Source organism: Agelaius tricolor, unplaced genomic scaffold (genome assembly GCF_023055355.1).
Source record: "Agelaius tricolor isolate 1412-34295 unplaced genomic scaffold, bAgeTri1.0.p SCAF_1, whole genome shotgun sequence".
Classification (NCBI taxonomy): domain Eukaryota; kingdom Metazoa; phylum Chordata; class Aves; order Passeriformes; family Icteridae; genus Agelaius; species Agelaius tricolor.
In genome coordinates, this window is record NW_027269261.1 from 26,001,999 (window position 1) to 26,019,993 (window position 17,995).

A 17,995-nucleotide genomic window follows, 5' to 3' on the forward strand; every position below is an offset into this window, starting at 1 on the left:
CTGCTTTGCTATACTAAAAGAAGCATTAAATTTTAGCCAAGTTATTATTTTAATATTATTTATCTTAATAGGTTTTAAAATACCATATTTAACATTGTTAGGAATAAAAAAAGGCTTACCTTATTCAGAAAAATTACTCTTAGTAATACAGAAAGTAACTTGTTGCCAAAAACAGAATCCCATTTACTCCCTTTAAATTTAGCATTAAAAAAACACTTTATTTAGTTTTGCTTAAAGACTCTTTTCCTGTAAGTATGTAATATTAGAAAATAATTTCTTTCAATAAAGTGGTGGAAAGCTTCAGTGTATTTTGGCACTTGGTGTTTTGAGGTATTTTGTCATAGGAATAATCCCTTAAAATGTAAGCCATTACAATTTCTTCTGGTTTTAATTTTGGATATAAATGAGTTGTGAATTCTGGTGACTTGACTTAATGCTGTAAAGAAGGCAGAAATTTTAGGATGTAAACAACTGCACCATAATACAGCACAGAATACAAGAGCTGAATTGCCTTTATAGAAATAATGTCCAATTTACAAAACCCTCAGCTGCTATTATAAACAACTGAGGATAAGTTTGTTTTTAAAAAAAACAGTAATAATAAACTACATACTTATAATAATAACATTGTGTTCATTAATCAAGGGGTTTTGAGAAATTATTTAGCAAGATGGCAATTGTATTCCCTCTCAAAATCAACTTTAATATTAGACAACTAATGTCTTTAAAGAAAAGGTTATAATTTAGGACTGAAACATACTTTTATGTTGACCACGTGATCCAGAGACAAGATTTAGCGAGATTATCAATACTCCAAAGCTCTAAATACTTATTGAATTAAGATTGCCATAAAATCATTAAGAAAATTAAAAAAAACACCAGCAGATCATCGTTAACTGGATAATAAAACTGTCTTTTATTTAGCATAGTATCATGAGGATATGCTATATTTTTCAAACAAGAGTTTTTTTGAATTCAGCATTTCAAGCTATCAAGATATATGAGCAGGAAAAAGGAGTGAAGTTACCAAATACATTGACACTTGTCCAGACATTTTCCTCATAATAAAGTAAATAAGCCTTCCTAAAAAACAGGCTATGCAATAAAATTTATAAATAATTTATAGAAGACATGCAACAGGCAATTATTAGCATTTACTTCAATATTCCTTTTTCCAAAAAAACTTACCATCCTCCCTTGAGGTAAAACAAAAGCAATCCAGGAAATGCCATAGAAATAAAGGACTAAGAATACCCTTTTACTTTTACTTTGACAGAATCTGACTAGCTGGCATAAAAGACACTTCTTCAATACCTTCCATTCCTACAGTCTATTAAAGTCTATAAATTAGACTTCTTACCTTTTGGAACAGAAAATATTTCTGCTATTGATTCCAAAATACTTAGTGCACAAAACCTGGTTGGGTGGGATGAACCAGGAAACAATACCTCAAAAAGTCTGGCACATACAGATGACATGAAATCCTGGGGAAAAAAAATTGCAGGAAAAAAATTAAGACTGTTTATTTGCTGCCCTACAAAGAAAAGCCCAAGTAACTGAACTCAGGACATTCTGCTTTACCCCAAAAATTATGACTTTACAGTTAATTTTAAAAAAACAGGAAGCCAACATTCACAGTGCAGACAGAGTTTCTTGTTTCCTAGAGTACAGTGAAGGCTGGACAATCATTTAGGTTTTTAAATACAACAGTTTCCTTTCCTCAGACCCACAAAAAGACAGCCATTGTATCTAATCCTGAAAATTAGCTGACCAAGAAAAGCAGAACTCAAGGAACAGATTGGCACAAAGATAGTGATGATGTGAGACTTTAAATAGGATAAAAAGGACAAATACAAAAGAAGTCTTCATGCTAAGGCTCTAGTCATTGATTCTCTCACTCACTGATTATTCTGGAAACCTAGAAAGAGACTGAAGCTCAACTGATCTCTATTTTAAGTCCCAGTAACACACATCATTTAAAGCTCACTACTAAATGGCCAACAGGACAGGACATTTGCCAAATTTTTTTTTTTTTTTGGATTGAGGGTCCATCTCCCGCCGTTCCTCACTTACTGCTGTTTCAATGCACATCACAGAGCAATCCCTCATAACCTTTACTGCTTTCAAACAAAATTTACCTTAAAGGCACCCTCCAAATATCAATGGGCATTCAGTTCATCAATAACAGCATATTTAGTCAAAATAAACTTGCACAAGTGCATCAGAGTGGACAAGCTCCCCAGTACTGTTTGACTTTACAGGTTTTTTTCCTTCTGCACTGAACTATTGCCTAACACACAGAGTACCTAACTTGCCCAGTGGTGTTCAGGAACAAAGAACTCCCAGAAGTGCTATCCCACCTCTATTACCTGCATCTCTAGCCGTCTACTTACTTTGTATTGCTGCAAAATCCTCAAAGGAGGCATTTTAGTTGACTTCTCAACTAACTCTTGCTTGGTTTTATTTTGCTCCAACTTATAAAGAACTTGAGAACTTTCTTGTATCCTGCAAAATAACTGTTAAAACAAAAGAAAACATAGGTGAGACAAGAATCATTGACATTGAAATCAGGGAAAGGTAGATTTTTAGCTTATTTTCCAAATCACACTGCTTATAATTTTTAGGAAGTTTGCACACAGCATAACACAGAACCAATCCTTCTCTGTCCACTCCAAACCCAAGGTTTTGCTTCCTACCTCTCTTGTGACCCATTTCTTCTCTCCTCCCTCTACACCTCCAAAACCTTCTTCCATCTCCCTCCTTAAATTCATGCCAAGCCTCCTCCTCCTCCTGCCTCATTTTCTGTGGAACTGTGTTCATCTATAAAAAACTCAATGCAGATAACTTCTACAGCCTCAGTTTCTCTTAGAGTTTGACTCACTTCAGAAGTGCTTTCTCCACCTCTTTTGCTGACCATAAGTAGTATTTCCTCTCTTATCACACTCCCATCTAGCACGACTTTTCCATCTCATGCTCCTCAGTCTGCACCAGGTAAGAAAGGAAAGAGATGGGATTTCTCTTTTGGTTTTGTCAAACTGACATCCTCTCCTCCCTTCTCAAATTATTTATTTTCTCCTTCCACACTGCCTTCTTTTGCCATAAACATCTTCCAAGATGTTCCAATGCTCTTTATACATACATGGTTTCTCATTTTATCCCCATCCTTCTACCATGAGCTACATGTGACCTTGGCAACTTCCACCAAACGGAGAGACCCATTCCCCTGCAGACTGTAATGGCACAATCACATCATAGTGAGTATTTTCCTACTTTGTTTTCCAGGTCAGTTTCTGAGGGTGATGAAGTGACTGAATTTGCCTGAGGTGTGACAAGTCCATGTAAGCACAGCTTTAGGCCCCAGCAAAGGCAACACAAGGCTCACTGCTGATTCCAGGGCACGTTGCTTTGCTATTGGCAAAGCGTGCAGGTGCTGGCAGGTCAAGCAACACCCACCAACACCACTCATGAAGTTACCCTGCCTCTGCCACTTCATATTTTGTTTAAGCCATCCTTGTCTGTGATGACTTAACACCATTCAGTAAAGCATAAAGCATACTCCTGGCCTTAGAGGTTTTACTCCTTCCAATGAGCAACTTCCTAACATACTCATTATTTCCTTTAAAATGGTGTTATAACTAACATAGAAGGCACGTTAGACATTGCTCATAGTTTGAAATTACCTTTCTCAGCAGAGAAATGATCTGTTGCCTTACAGAAGGAGATTGGTTGTTCAAGTTGTACATCATAAAGAATTGAATTAGCTGCATTTCTTCCAGAGACACAATTTCTGTAGTACGATGGGTTTCACAGAGCAAACCTAAAGCATCAATGCAAACCTGAAAGATGTTTAAAAGTTCACCACAAAAGAGTTACTGACACCTATGATGACACCTTTGTTTTAATACAACACTAACACAATAACCAGGATCAAAGCAATTATTCTCATTTAAAAGATACATAAATGATTGTCCCTTTACCTGGCTGTGCTGATGAACTAGACCCTGTTTTATACACTCAGTAGATACAAGACCACTGCTCATGATATTTGAAAGGTCCAGATGTCCATGGGCCCTGGCTGTTCTCAAGCATGCCATTAATGCTCCAAGAGCTCCTCTAGTACTGCAAGAGCCTAAAGAAAATTAAAACCAGCACTAATTACTGTTTGATTAATAGAAGCAATGTACTATTTGCAGTGCTCATCAGAAACTCCCAATACTTTCAACACGTGACCCACTCCTTTTTATTTCTACTCCATAAATCCCAAAAGATAGTGCTGCTATAGATGAAACCAGTTCTAAATCCCAAAAAGCTTCATCTCAAATGTGACATATGACAAACAGACCTTGTGAGGTCTCACAAGCCATCATTTTAGAGTCCACTAAATTACTTCAAAACAAGAGAATCATAAATCTTGTATCCACATATTTACAAGAAAAAACAATCTGTTACTGGGCACACCTGTGTAAGAAAGAAAATAGAAGTAGTAGGAGAAAATACAGAAACCTAACAAACCCTGGTAAAGAGAACCATATGGCACCCACAGAAGGATTTTGCTCATGGCACAGAGACACACTCATAATTATTATGACTCTCACCTTGAAATACTAAGAGCAATAATAAGCAACTGGAATTTTTCTTCCAAATTAATTCTAGTAATAATAATAGACCAGAAATCATACAGTAACGATTTTTTTTAATCCAATCATAATTACAAATACAAAGTTTATTTTCTTACCCAGATTAGCATCTGCAGAGGCCTGAAGAATTCTTATCATGTAGCTCAGACTGTCAGGGTTACATTTGAGCAATTTTGGTAAATAGTAATCTATTATATAAGTAGTTTGGTCATGGTTCCCTTCACACAGTATTACCAGAAGAGGAGAAACCCAGATGTTGTGCCACTGGTCAATCCAGGTGCCTTCCTGAAAACTGGAAGTCAAATGGGCCTTGTGATTTGTAAACATGGTTTCCAGAAGATCACTGGCATAAGGTGCAAGAGACTGATCACTCATCACATCCAGAATCTGCAGTGGAATTGTTCTGTCCAACTGCAGTATATTTTCAGTGCCCACACATTCCACCAGAGAGCCAAGAGAAGTATATTTTCCTTTTACATGCCAGTCCAAGCTCAGTAAATGCTTTATCAGCCTTGCAAAGAATGGGTCTGATTTTCCATTGGATCCAGCAATGGTGGTTTGGTGTATCTGAAGAAGATTCTTGAAAATCAATTTGGTTTGGTGTCTGATGGCATCCAGAGGGTGGTCCCAGTGTGTATAAATGTATTCCAGTAGCTTCCCAATTATATCAGAGTTCCCATTAAGTTTGATTTTTAGATCTGGAGAGCCTGAAACAAGGGCAGCCAGTGCTGAATTAGTCCAAATAACAAGAATTCTAGACAAAGATGTTGCCACACTGGGTTCTTTTAACCTTTTAAAAAGAACAAACACAAAAAAAATTCATTATCTTCATTTATCAGTATTTTTAAAAAACACATTTTGTATTTCAGAATAACTATTCATCACATTCATTTACCTTACATGAAAACAGATTAGGAGACTCAACCCATTCATGGAGGAAAAGGAATGAACACAGAAGTGATCAACTGGATGTTGCCAAATACATGCTTAGTTAGCTGATGTGCTATTAAGTGGTTGCAGCTAAACCCCCTAACAATGGGGAAAAGAAACCACACAAGCCCCACAACAATAACAGAAAAAAATTTACTATGCACCTGCTAACATTTGAGCAGCATTATGTTGTTGCATGCTTCTTGAAAATGTAAGGAAAAATTTTCATTGCCATATAAAACCATCAGAACTGAGTATCCTATGTGCAAAAACAAGATCACAAAACTCATCTCCAAGGCACAATCAAAGGCTGAACTGAATACACATTTTAATCTCCAATCCAATACTGCTGGTGGGCCCTTAGATGCAAGCAGCCAGAAAAAAAAAAAAAACAACAACTAAAACTCATATTATTTCAAGTATTCCACACACTGGCACGCTTTGCTTTCCTCTGAACTTTCAGAAGGAGAGGACGTGATATCCTGAAACTGAAGTTTATCTGTCTACATAAGAACTGATACTGACACACCTTACCATAAGGGAATTATAAATTTATCCCATTCATGTTAGAAAACAAAATCTTAGCATGCAAGAAAAAAAACTGAAACTTAGAACTACATATGCAACATCATTATATTTTTCAAATTTACAGAGTTTTCATGAATATATTAAAAAGATTGCATTTTTGACAGAATCTAGTATCATTACACTGAAAACATCAGAGATATTCCACCAGGACCACAGGAGTCATGCAAAAATAAAGTTAGAAAACATGAAACAACACAAAACACAAACTTACTCTGAACTCAATGACAACAAGACTGATGCAATATCTAACAATAGTTTCTCTCCATTTTCACCCATGCTGCCATTTTTCCAATCCAGCATAGCCAGTGCTCCATGGCAAAGGAAGAGCAGGACTGAGCCCGGGAGTTCTGCCGTGCACAGAACCCCACAGTTCCTCAGGAACCACGCTGGCACACCTGAGTGTTCCACTGTCCCAAGGAGCAAGCCACTGATCTGGAACACCAAAACACACCCATTACAGCACCTCAGCACAGCAGAAAACCTGTTAAGCATAGCTTAGAAGGTCTGAAGAAATTTCTTGTAAATAGTGTGGTTGTCACATTCCAAACCCAAGTCTTAGGACTTCATATAGCAAGGAGAGAAGAAAGGATTACACTCCAGCTAAGGACTGATAGAGAGGCTGGCAAGCCCTGGTATCAGCAAAAGCCTCCAGAAAACACTGATAGCACAGGGTAACAACACCATGATACTGCACAGTCTTCAGCCAAGAAATACACTTACCAATGAAGGTAATTCCTCAACTGGCTCATACATAGCTCTGGTGAAGAGAATAACAGCCAGTCCTGAGGTAGTCTGAACAGTCTGCAGGAGCGTTGCTACACAGAGAGATATTGTACATTAGAATGCAGCAAACACTGAGTGCTAGAACTGTGTGGCCAAATTATAAAATATGGCATTGAATTTTGCTAGGCTACTTGTAGTTAGTTGTATCATCACAAATCTGCAGTGCCCACTTGGATAGCAAATATTAATAACTTTTTCCTCCAATGTAATAAGAAATTGCTGTATCTTTAACAGAAGAAAACACAGGACTGCCCACTAAGGCAAGGAGGGCTGTGGCAGAGACTACTGACATGTTAAATTCTACTACATAAAAACATCTGTATGAAAAGAAAACACTATCAGTTATGGTGTGCCCATAAATAGTTCTGACAGCATATTTCATAGAGGTGTAGATATTTCTAGTAGGCACAGACATTTGGTGACTCTCAAAAGCATTTCTTTTAGTTTTTGAATTATTAATAATAGCATTAATCTTGGTATTTGTAGTGGGACAAGTTAAACTGTACATTCTAAAACTGCCATCTACAAATCATGCAAATCATTCAGCTCACCAAAAACCCAAACACTGCTCCTACTCCAATTAATCTCAGTAGTTCAATTTCCATGCAAGCTAAACTACGTCTTTATACCTACAGGTTGCTTACTACAAAGACAACAGGTTAATGAAAACATTAGGGTTTTAATGTTATTAAACTTACCATCCATTAGGAAGTTTGTGCAACTTTTCAGTAAACTACACATACTTTGCCAAACAAAAGATTCACTGTCTTTCCAAAGACTTCCCTGGATATTTTCTTGCAATTTCTGTATAAGCATCATTGAAACTTTAATGGCTATCAGTAAATCGTGCATCAGCTGAGTCTGAACAATACGATTTCCATGATTCTTTCTGTGGAAAAAAAAAGACACAAGCAAGCACACAAAAAACAAATTAAAACCATTCTTCACCATCCCCAGAGAACCACATTCTGCCAACTTTAAACAGAATTAATGGTAAAAACTAATGTATTGCTTGAGTTGATCAGATATGTAACTACAGGAAAACAAGGAGAAGACTCAAGGGTAGTTTGTTAAAATGAAGTTAACAAATGAAAATGACAAATTGTGCTATATTTTCTGCAGGTTCCTGTGACAAACTTTCATTCACGTCATTCTGCCTGAGCAGAACTGAACTTTACCAGAAACTTGCCAAAAAGGCCAACATAATGCAGTGCTGGTCTTTTCTAATTTTTCAAGTAGTTCCTCCATGTATGAAGGACATTTCTATGATGTGACTTTCTTCCAACATGAAGGCAGAAAGTATCTAAACTTTCAGTGTAGAAAGCACTTCATTAAGTGCCCTTCTCCTCTCAGTTCAGAATGAGAGACCACAATGAAGCTGCTTCACTTAATGAAATGCTGGAAAATGTCAAGTATACCAACACTGAATTAAACACTCATGAAAGAGTTTTACTCTACCTGAATTTTACATTTATTAATTACACTCTTTAGCCACAATTCAGATGGCAAAACCTTAACTCAAAGGCCTCCCTTAGTAGTAGCTCTAAAAGTATCAGTGCATTACCTCTCTTATATTACTATATTGCCACAAAAGAAAAGAATCAATCAGTTTTTATTTAAAATCTGCATCACTGTAAAATGATATTTCTATCTCTCATCCATGTATGGCTACCAAAGTGATATTTTAAACCAAACCAAAGTATCTTGCAAGAGTGAAATAAAACCAGATAAAACAGAGCCATCTATTGAATTCACTTGCCTGTTTTCTTCCTGTATGTCAAGCAGCAACTTCTGCAGAAACTGAAGAACTAGTGAAAATAATTATGGTATAAATTTACTTACAAGAGAAATAGAACAGAAAATTTCCAGCAAAGCCATCACACATACATCTCAATACATCACACATACTCAGCTACAATGAAAAGTTACCCATACAGTGGTGATTCTTGCATTCCACCAACAAATTAAACTGGTATTTCAGTACAGACAAACACAAGCAATGCTAAATCAAAATCTCAAACTGTTTTGCAACAACCTGGTACAAAACAAGTTTCCAATCCACTTGGCCTAATCTGTGAGATATTGACTCTCCCTACCACAATTGCTCACTGCTACCTAGATTTGTATCAGAGTTGCCCAGTAAAGTAAAATTGAGCAAAACTGACCCCTGGAAATTAAAGGTATGAATCAGTCTTGTCTTTCACAAAAAAGTACCATATAAGGGTACTCGTTTTTTGAAAACTAGCCAGGAGGAAATCGGATCTGATAGATCTTCATGCCTGATTCATGTCACTTCTCCACACACAGCCCTCCCCCAGTAACGTGCAGTGAAGCATATTTTACTATAAATGTGACTTTACCTTCTTCAAACAGGTTCTTAATACAGGCTCTACCTAGAGGAAAGAAAATACATTTTAAGTGCTGAGTACTAGCCAGCACTATTTATTTTACATAACTGCCAACATCACTACCAGGTGTGACACCAGTGCTGAGCAAGTTTAACCAGAGGAACATTTGATGTCACTGTACCTAAGCTGAAGTCCTCCATACAGGAAGCAAGGTTGTCCAGCACTCTTCTGTACAAATACACATCTGTGGTTTTCAGCTCTTCCCGAAGGCAGCACACAAAGCTTTGCACAGCTGGCACCATCAGATGTCCAGGAAGACCGTTCAGTGAACTGCAACATGTATAAACAACACATTTAGCTTGGTTTTCCTGAGGTGTTGGAACATCCACTGCACCAAAATCCATGTTAGCTAGAACTCCAATACACAGATATTGTATCCTGCATGAAAACATCATCTGTTTTAAAATTAACATGCACATTCTCAGTTTGCAGCTAGAAAACCTGTCAGAGGGGTGCACAGCTTTGGAGTGGCTGCAACCAAATCCAGGATGGAAGCCCTGCATCTCAGTGGGATAGTGAATGATTTCAGACAAAGAAAGGAAGGCAGCTCAGCATCAGATCTTAAAAAATGCTGAGGCTATAAAAAATTCATTAAAGAAATACAGCAATAATTGTGCAATAAAAAAAAAAATTGCAATAAAAATAGGCACAAGAAACCACAATTTAGTTAGGATTCCTCTGAACCATCTTCTGTTGACAAAGCTGAGATTTTGTGTTTTAAATTTCTATTCTAACACTGGACTTTAAAGTTCAAACTGCTAATTACACACTATGTTGTCTTTCCAATACTAAAATGGGCCAAAACAATGCTTCACTTTGAAGTTATCCAATGATATGTTATTTATAATTAAGATTTTTAACTTAGAAAGAAAAACTCCACATATGAACATATTAAGTACTGCAAATTTTCATAATTAAGTTACAGCAATTTATAGTGAATGACAAATTACTGACTTAGAGATAAGAAAAACATTAAAAAAAAAATGAAGGCTAACTACTCAATCTTTTACCTTGCTAATACTTTCTTCAAAGGATTCTTTGCACCCAGTGAAAAGTACGTCTCCCCCAAAACATCCAAACAAGCTTTAACCATGGGATCACCTGCAGAGTTCTGATCCATCTGCTTCACCAGCGGCATAATCTATAATCAAAGGAACACATGATGAACAAAAAACTCTTGATAAATCATTTTTAACAGTGGCAGACCTCCCTCTCAAGCATATGGCACAAAACTGTCTCCCTCTTTACCATTCCCCCTTGAGTTTCAAGTTCAAATAATGTTCCAAGAACACTTCTAAAAACAAAAATCCATACAATATAGTAAACTTAGTGTCCCTTGCCTTGCACCATTTTCAGGTACTGTGACCCTTGCTAATTAAGTACTAGAACTGCATTTCTACCTGATGCATGTGCAACTGCTTTTCCTGTGTTTCCAGGAAGGTAGAAAACATTAGGAGATCATTTTAGAGCTGTATTTGCCATTAACAGTGCACAGGACATGCTCTCAGTTACCAAAAGCCACACTAACAACAGTGAAACTCTACCTGTTTAATACACTGGATCTGCTGGATGCCATTTCTCAGCTCTGCACAGTGCACAAGCAGAGATGCCAGATTTTGCTCTTCAGCCTTTGAAAACCCTACATTTAGAAGAAGAGGATCTTTTTATAAAGTCATTACAACAAGCAATATAAATAACACATCATTTATAAGAAGAAGAAATGACTGCTTGATTCTTAGGGGTTTTTCCAGTTCCAGTAAACCTACTGATGCCACAAACCCTTAAGTCTCCTAACACCTTAACATTTTCTTTTTTTCCCTAACAAATGTAAAAAAAATCAGTTTCACTGGAACACAATAGTGAGGGACCTCTGGGGGTCATCTGGTGCAAGCCCACTGCTCAAATATGTTCACCTGGAGCTGCCTGCCCAGGACCACGGCCAGGTGGCTTCGGAATACCTCCAAGGCTGGAGACTCCCCAACTCCCTATTGAAGCTGTGCCTGTCCTCAGTCACCCTCACATTAAAAAAGTGTTTCCTTTCACATTAAAAAATATGTTTCGAGGGAATCTTTAGTGTTTCAGTTTGTGCCATGCCTTCCTGTCCTATCACTATTCAGCACAGAAGAAATGCTGGCTCTGCCTCCCATATGTCCTCTCTTCAGGTATTTTTTACACATTGCTAAGATCCCCCAGAGCCTTCTCTTCACCAGGCCAAAGAGTCCCAGCTCTCTCAGCCTTCCCTCACAGGAGGTATGCTCCAGGCCCTTCATCATCTTAGCCCTTAGCTGGAGTCTCTCCAGCATGTCCATATTAGTCTTGGACTGGGGAGGCAAGAACTGGATCAGCAATCCAGGTGGGGCCTCACCAGTGCTCCCTCATAATAACTTTAGTTTATAAATCTTGTATTACTTCTTTTTCAGTTTTTTTACAGTAAATGTCACTGGAAGCTTCCTTCATCAAACAAAAAAAAAAATCCCCACAATAGAAAACACCATTTGAACAGTAGCTTTAAAACAAATTAACTACAGAAAACACAAAGACTGGAAAAGTGACCTCCAGAGAACCCTTCCAACCTCAATCATTCTGTGACTCTTGGAAATTCAGGGTTATCCCACATATTAAGGCTAACACATCAGATATCACTGAATTACAGGCCTGCAAGTAGGATTAAAAATAGGACCTTTTACTACCTTCACACCGCAAATAAAACAAAGTGAAGAGTTTTCAAACCAAAGCCACAATGCTCTAAAGGATTTTTTTTGACTCTGCCAAGGTAAGAAGTCATTGACATTACACAACAAAAACAAACCACAGCAGAGCAAACACACCTAAAACTCACAAAACAAAACCACTAGAAATAAAACATAACAAGCAAAAAACCAGATCAATTTCAGTAACTACTCAAAGACAAGAGAAATACATTAGTTCAGAAAAAAGCACCCTACTTACTCTGAAGTTTTTCAAGCTGATGATGATCAAGAAAGAATGCATCCACCTGAATTTCCTTCTTCTTCTTTAAAACCATTTTAGCTGATTAAGAAATGCCTGCTTAAAAAACAAATAACAAACAAAACAAAAAATCAAAACAACAGGTCACATGGTTTTAAAAACATAATTACAAACATTTCCTACAATAATGGTCTTTTCATTGTCCTACTGTCTTGAAATGTTTGTTGCATTATCTGTGCAATTTTTCTCAAGGAAATAGCTCTCTTTGATTTACCAACTTCAGCTATTTCCAGCATTTCATCCAAACTTCACCCAAACTTCACGATGCAAATGGAAGCAATAGAAAAGGGGAACTGCTGTACACATGACACACTGTCTCACTGAGATTTCACTGCACTTGTTACATCGTTTGTGGCATGACCCTGGATCACCATTTGGAAACATCATACAGAATCGAGGAATTAATGCCACAAAACTTCCCTTGCTCAGTTTTGCTGTTCAAAACTCATTCAGCTTGTAATAACGCCAAATAAGAACTGTGAAGCAAACCGACCAACTCTGCTATTATGGATGTTACAAATAGCAAGGTCTTATTTGAATGGCAGTGGTGATTTAGTATGTGCTACAGTGTCACTGACTCGAAAGCGCGTTATTATGGAACAGCTGAGGTCGGAAGGGGCCTTTGGAGCTCATCTGGACCAACCTCCTGCTAAAGCTGGGCCACCTGGAGCCAGCCAGCCAGGCACATGTTGTCCCGGTGCCTTTCGAATGCTTCCAAGCATGGAGACTCTCCGGCCCAGCTGTGCCAGTGCTCGGCCACCTTCACGCCACACCTGGCGCTTCTCAGAGACCCGCCGTGTTTCAGTCTGTACCCACGGCCCCCTGCCCTGCCACCGGGCACCACGGAATGGAGCCGGGCCACGTTTTGTCAGCACCTCCTCTGCACACACTGATGAGCTCCGGGAAGCTCTCCAGATCCCCTCTCCCGCCCCACCTGTGGGCCCAACGCGGCCGCCCCCCGCGCCTCCGGCCGCTCAGAGCAGACCGGAGCCGGCCCGCCCGGCCTCAGAGGTGGCGGCGGCCGGGCCCCGCTGCCGCTCCGTGCCCCCCCCCCCCCCCCCCCCCCCCCCCCCGCCCGAACAGCCCCGCGCCCACGGCGGCACCGAGCGCTCGCATGGACCCCGAGCCGGGCCGGGCCACGCCGCCTCCGGCACCCGCCCGGGGCCTCCCTCCCGCCGGCGGCAGCGAGGGCCCGGAGCACAGCGGCGCCCGCCTGGAAAAGCGGCTGCACACAGAGCGCCACAGCAGCAGGCAGGGGAAGCACCGGTGCAACGCCACCCGCCCCTTACCCCCGCAGGCCCTCACCCGCGGCGCCGCGTCCCTTCCCGGCGCCCACTCCCCGCCCCACCACGTGCCGGCCGCCGCCAACCGCGGCGCGCCCCGCCCCGCAGCGGCGCCGCCTCACGCCGGGAGCGCTCGGGGGGCCGCTGGTGCCGGAGCTGCTGCGCGGCGGGGCCGCAGCGGCTGCCGCCTTTCCGTGGCAAATACTTGTCCTAACTAAAAGATGAACCTGCGTGAGGCACCGAGTCACAGAATCGATGGGGTTGGAAAATCCCTCTGAGGTCATCGCGTCCAGCCCGTGACCGAACGCCACCATGTAACAGACCCACGGCACCCAGTGCCACGTCCAGTGTTTCCCTAAACACCTCCAGGGATGGCGACTCCACCACCTGCCTGAGCAGCCCATCCCAATCTCTAATTTCCCTTTCTCTGAAATTTTTTCTAATGTCCAACCTAAACCTCCCGCTACTGCTTAAGGCTGTGTACTCCTGTCGTATCTTTAGCTGCCTGGGGAAGGGGACGACACCCACCTGGCTACAGCCTCCTTTCAGGCAGCTATAGAGACTGAATATGTCACCCTTGAGCCTCCCTTTCCTCCTGGGTAAACTACCTTATCTCCCTCAGCGGCTCCTCATAGGATGCGTGCTCCAGACCCTTCACCAGTTCCACTGCCCTTCTCTGGACTCACTCCCGAGTCACTGGACTTTGTAAGACACAACTATCTTTCCTTATTTTAAATGTATTCTCAACTCTGGAAAAAAAATGGCGGTAACTTTGATGTATCCCATGATGACCTTAGCTTGTGTTTCTTGCCCGTAGTTACTCTCCCTCCTCAGTTCCTGAATGTCCTCAGCAGGTTTAAAGGGATGCTGTGTCTTTCGGAGCCTAATCTGTCAGCTGTCCTTGCTGCACAGTGGCTGGTTGGCTTCCCTCCAGAGCCAACTACATTTCAGAGCCAGAGGCAGCAAATGCTATTTTGCATCCAACACAAATCAAGCGGCTCTAGTCACAAACCCTTTATCCAAGGAGCAGAAAGAGGCTTGACTACACACTTCATGAAAATTCAATAAACTTAATTTGAAAAGTTAAATAAACTTAAAGTTTAACTTGAAAAGTTAAATAAACTTAATTTGAAAAGTGTGCTCCCTTTGTTTCCTCATAACCATATCTCTTGATCCTTTCCAACAGTCCCTAATTTGCCACCATTTTCACATTTTCTAAAATTCTAAAATTAGGAAACAAACCCAGATTTTTTTTTAATATAAGCATTTATACATTAGTAAATTTGCAAGTATCTGAAGGAAGCCTACAAGAAAAATGGAAGTAGACTATTTACAAGAGCATGTAGTGACAGGACAAGAGGAAATGGATTCAAACTAGAAGAGAATAGGTTTAGATTAGATGTTAGGAAGAAATTCTTCGCTGTGACATTGGAAAGGCACTGTAACAGGTTGCCCAGAGAAGCTGTGGATGCCTCATCCCTGAGGTGTTCAAGGAGAGGTTGGATGGGGCTCTGGGCAACCTGGTCTAGTGCTAAGTGTCCCTGCCCCCTCCCGGCAGGGGGAGTGGAACAAGATGAACTTTAAGGTCCCTTCCTACCCAAACCATTCTATAATTTTATGATTTTTAGCCAGAATTTTTTTTTTCCATTTTCAACACCTATGTTCTGTGCCTTTCACAATCCTCCCAGGTCCCAAGAATATAATGTATGTAATAAGCACATCATTTGCAAGTGATAGATTATCAAATGGGGACAGCCTTTCCCAAGTCTGTGAGTTGTATTTAGCAAAGATACAACTTTTGCACTCAGTATGAAAATAATTATTGCAAAAGTGACTACTGTAAAAGGGCAGCTCAACATAGCAGTCATGCTTCCATAAAGATTTAAGAGCAGCAATGTTTAGGTAAGGAAAAAGTGGAAAATATAACAAAACCCATTCCTTGCCAATTGATTTTCACCCAACAGTGATTTTCTTAACAATCTAAAGCAGCCAGAGGCCATCAGGGTATGCTCAGGACTTTCAGCAAACTTCTGTATCCCTCTTTAGCACCAAAGGTTCACAGTGCCTTCTGACTTCTGACATGGTAATGGCCAAAGGAATTGAGAAAAGGTTTAACCACATACAAACATATAAAGAAAGTAATTTGAGTTTTTCACTGTTAGTTCATCAAATTTTCCCTGTTTTGCATTCAGCCATTTCAAGGAAACTGACACAGTTATTTGGCACTACCTGTCCCAGTGACCTACTCTAAATGCTGGATTATCTTCAGCTCAAAGAGAGACTGAATGCTCTTAAGAGACTTAACCTTCCAGACAAATCAGACAATTATCCTCATCCTCACTTAGTGCAAGCAAAGTCCCCAGCTCCTTCAGCCCAGTTCAATACCTACATATTTTACATTCACTGTGATCCTCTTTCTACAGGCTGGCCAGTTTCAGGAAACCTTTCCAAAGTTCCAGCTCTGTGTATTCCAGCTCATTTTCTGTGACACTATTTCCAGTAACTTTCTCCTTTCCAAAAGAGCTTTGCTCTCCCCAAGTTTTTCCAGTGAGGAGAAACATCAGTGCCAGGGAGCTGTCAGGTAACACCCAAAGAATCCACATTTCCTAGTGCAAGGAAAGCAAAGAGGCATCTAGAGGAATGAAATGATAACATGCAACACCCACACACATCAATTGCTCTGTTCTCCAAGAGCACCAAGTTTCCAGTACTCAAAATACCTTACTCAGAACTAGCTCACACACCAGTGCTCACCAGGCAAGGGTTATGAGGCTGAACTACCTTAAAAAGGTAAGTCACACCATTTTCATAATATCTGATCTGCTGGTAAGGAGCAACAGACCTTTGAATTACTGATGCTGTGGCTGTGCTGTGCTCTGCTGTGTGCCACAAATCTTGCCACAGACCAAAAAAGCCTCGTAGCATGAGAAATTGCTAGGGAGAGAATAAAAATCAAGCAAGAGCACATCACTGTGTCACAGCATAAATACACCTACACCTCAAACACTGTGTGCAGAATGTGGTAAGACTGCCACAGGTGAGGTAGGATATGAGGGATGGCCAAAGACAGTGAGGGGCATCTTGCTGTGAAACCCTTAAAGTAAATTCATCACTTTACTCTGAAAGAGAAAATGGAATATAAAAGAAATTTCTAAGAACATTTTTCATTGTCTCTGCAAAAATTTAGGGGCATCAAGTGAAACAAGGAGGTGACATCTAAAACCAAATGAATTATTTAAACCATGGAGATCATCATCTTAGGACATTCTGGATCTTGAAAATTATGTTTGTTCAAAAGCAACTGGACTGAATCACAAGAGAAAAAGAACAAACAGGAAATGTTTCAAATGACAAAACTTCTGGCTCACAAAGTCCCTGAACCTCTAGTGAGTGGGACAGGATTCTGGAGTATTGACGCTTCCCTGGGCACTGTCTGAGGACAATAATCAAGTGAGTGGGCACCGGACTGGCTGACCAGGTACAGCCATTTTCACTGTCATTGAGACATGGGATGTCTCAACATATTTCTGCAAATCAGCAGAAGGCTTTTTTTCCTGACCACTGGGTTTACGCTCACAAACTTTACAGTTTTGACAAATCAACATTCACCAGGGAAAATTCTCCTCAAAAGAAATAATCTAACCCATACACAGGAACTTTAATGTTTAGGCTGTACATTCTAGCCCTCTTGAGCTATGCCTGTACCAGTAAGTAAAATATTTTATATTTTATGTTTCTTTCAGATGGACATGATTATATGATCATTTGAAAACTCTCAGAAACTGATTATTTAGAGCAATATAGAATTTTGCCACTCTGTGGCGCCAGATAATTAAAAAGAGGTTGAACTTTTAAAGGGAAGCCATGGATCTTCTCATAAACTATAGTTTTCCTAAGTTAAAAAAGCCTTTATTAGTAAGTGAAGTAACTCCAGATTCTTCCATCCAAAGGCACAAAGCACAAATCCTAGAGGTTATTTAGATAAAATGCCACTTTTCTGTCACTGAAAGACAAGTCATAGCCTTGAAAAAGAAACACTTTAAGTCATCTCATAATAATAATAATTGAACAGGAATGATCTTTCTCCCTTCCTTTCCTCCACTTAAATGATACCTTAAAAGTTTTCTGTCAAGAAAGATACTTTTAAATTAATTTGGCTGTCACCTGAAAATGATAAATTTATTTATATCACAGTTTTGTAATTGCAACTAGTGTAAAAAATGGGAACCTTCTTCTCTGTTGCAAATATATATGTTACCTTTTCAAAGAATCTACACAAAAACGAACCTACAGAAGACGCTGTATGATCTAAGATTTTAGAATCACAAGATGTTTCCTGGCATACATGTCCAACTGT

The 17,995-nt window shown here is 39.9% G+C and overlaps 1 protein-coding gene across 3 annotated transcripts in view; it reads right to left on the reverse strand.

Moving 5' to 3' along the window:
- Positions 1 to 13,726, reverse strand: part of THADA (THADA armadillo repeat containing) — a 153,162-nt gene extending 139,436 nt beyond the window's left edge. The window contains exons 1-15 of one of the 3 annotated variants that reach the window (XM_071427312.1): positions 13,661 to 13,726; positions 12,296 to 12,391; positions 10,891 to 10,985; positions 10,357 to 10,487; positions 9,468 to 9,616; positions 9,299 to 9,331; positions 8,698 to 8,746; positions 7,637 to 7,827; positions 6,876 to 6,970; positions 6,367 to 6,587; positions 4,736 to 5,427; positions 3,978 to 4,129; positions 3,681 to 3,836; positions 2,394 to 2,516; positions 1,361 to 1,484 (exon numbers count right to left, since the gene is read on the reverse strand). In XM_071427312.1, the coding sequence (XP_071283413.1) occupies positions 1,361 to 1,484; positions 2,394 to 2,516; positions 3,681 to 3,836; positions 3,978 to 4,129; positions 4,736 to 5,427; positions 6,367 to 6,587; positions 6,876 to 6,970; positions 7,637 to 7,827; positions 8,698 to 8,746; positions 9,299 to 9,331; positions 9,468 to 9,616; positions 10,357 to 10,487; positions 10,891 to 10,985; positions 12,296 to 12,371 (2,287 nt within the window). In that variant the 5' untranslated portion in view covers positions 12,372 to 12,391; positions 13,661 to 13,726. Of the gene's footprint in view, positions 1 to 1,360; positions 1,485 to 2,393; positions 2,517 to 3,680; positions 3,837 to 3,977; positions 4,130 to 4,735; positions 5,428 to 6,366; positions 6,588 to 6,875; positions 6,971 to 7,636; positions 7,828 to 8,693; positions 8,747 to 9,298; positions 9,332 to 9,467; positions 9,617 to 10,356; positions 10,488 to 10,890; positions 10,986 to 12,295; positions 12,392 to 12,998; positions 13,251 to 13,660 lie in introns of those variants that run through there. The other 2 variants (XM_071427333.1, XM_071427323.1) reach the window with 2 other exon arrangements.
- Between the last annotated feature and the right edge of the window lie 4,269 nt (positions 13,727 to 17,995).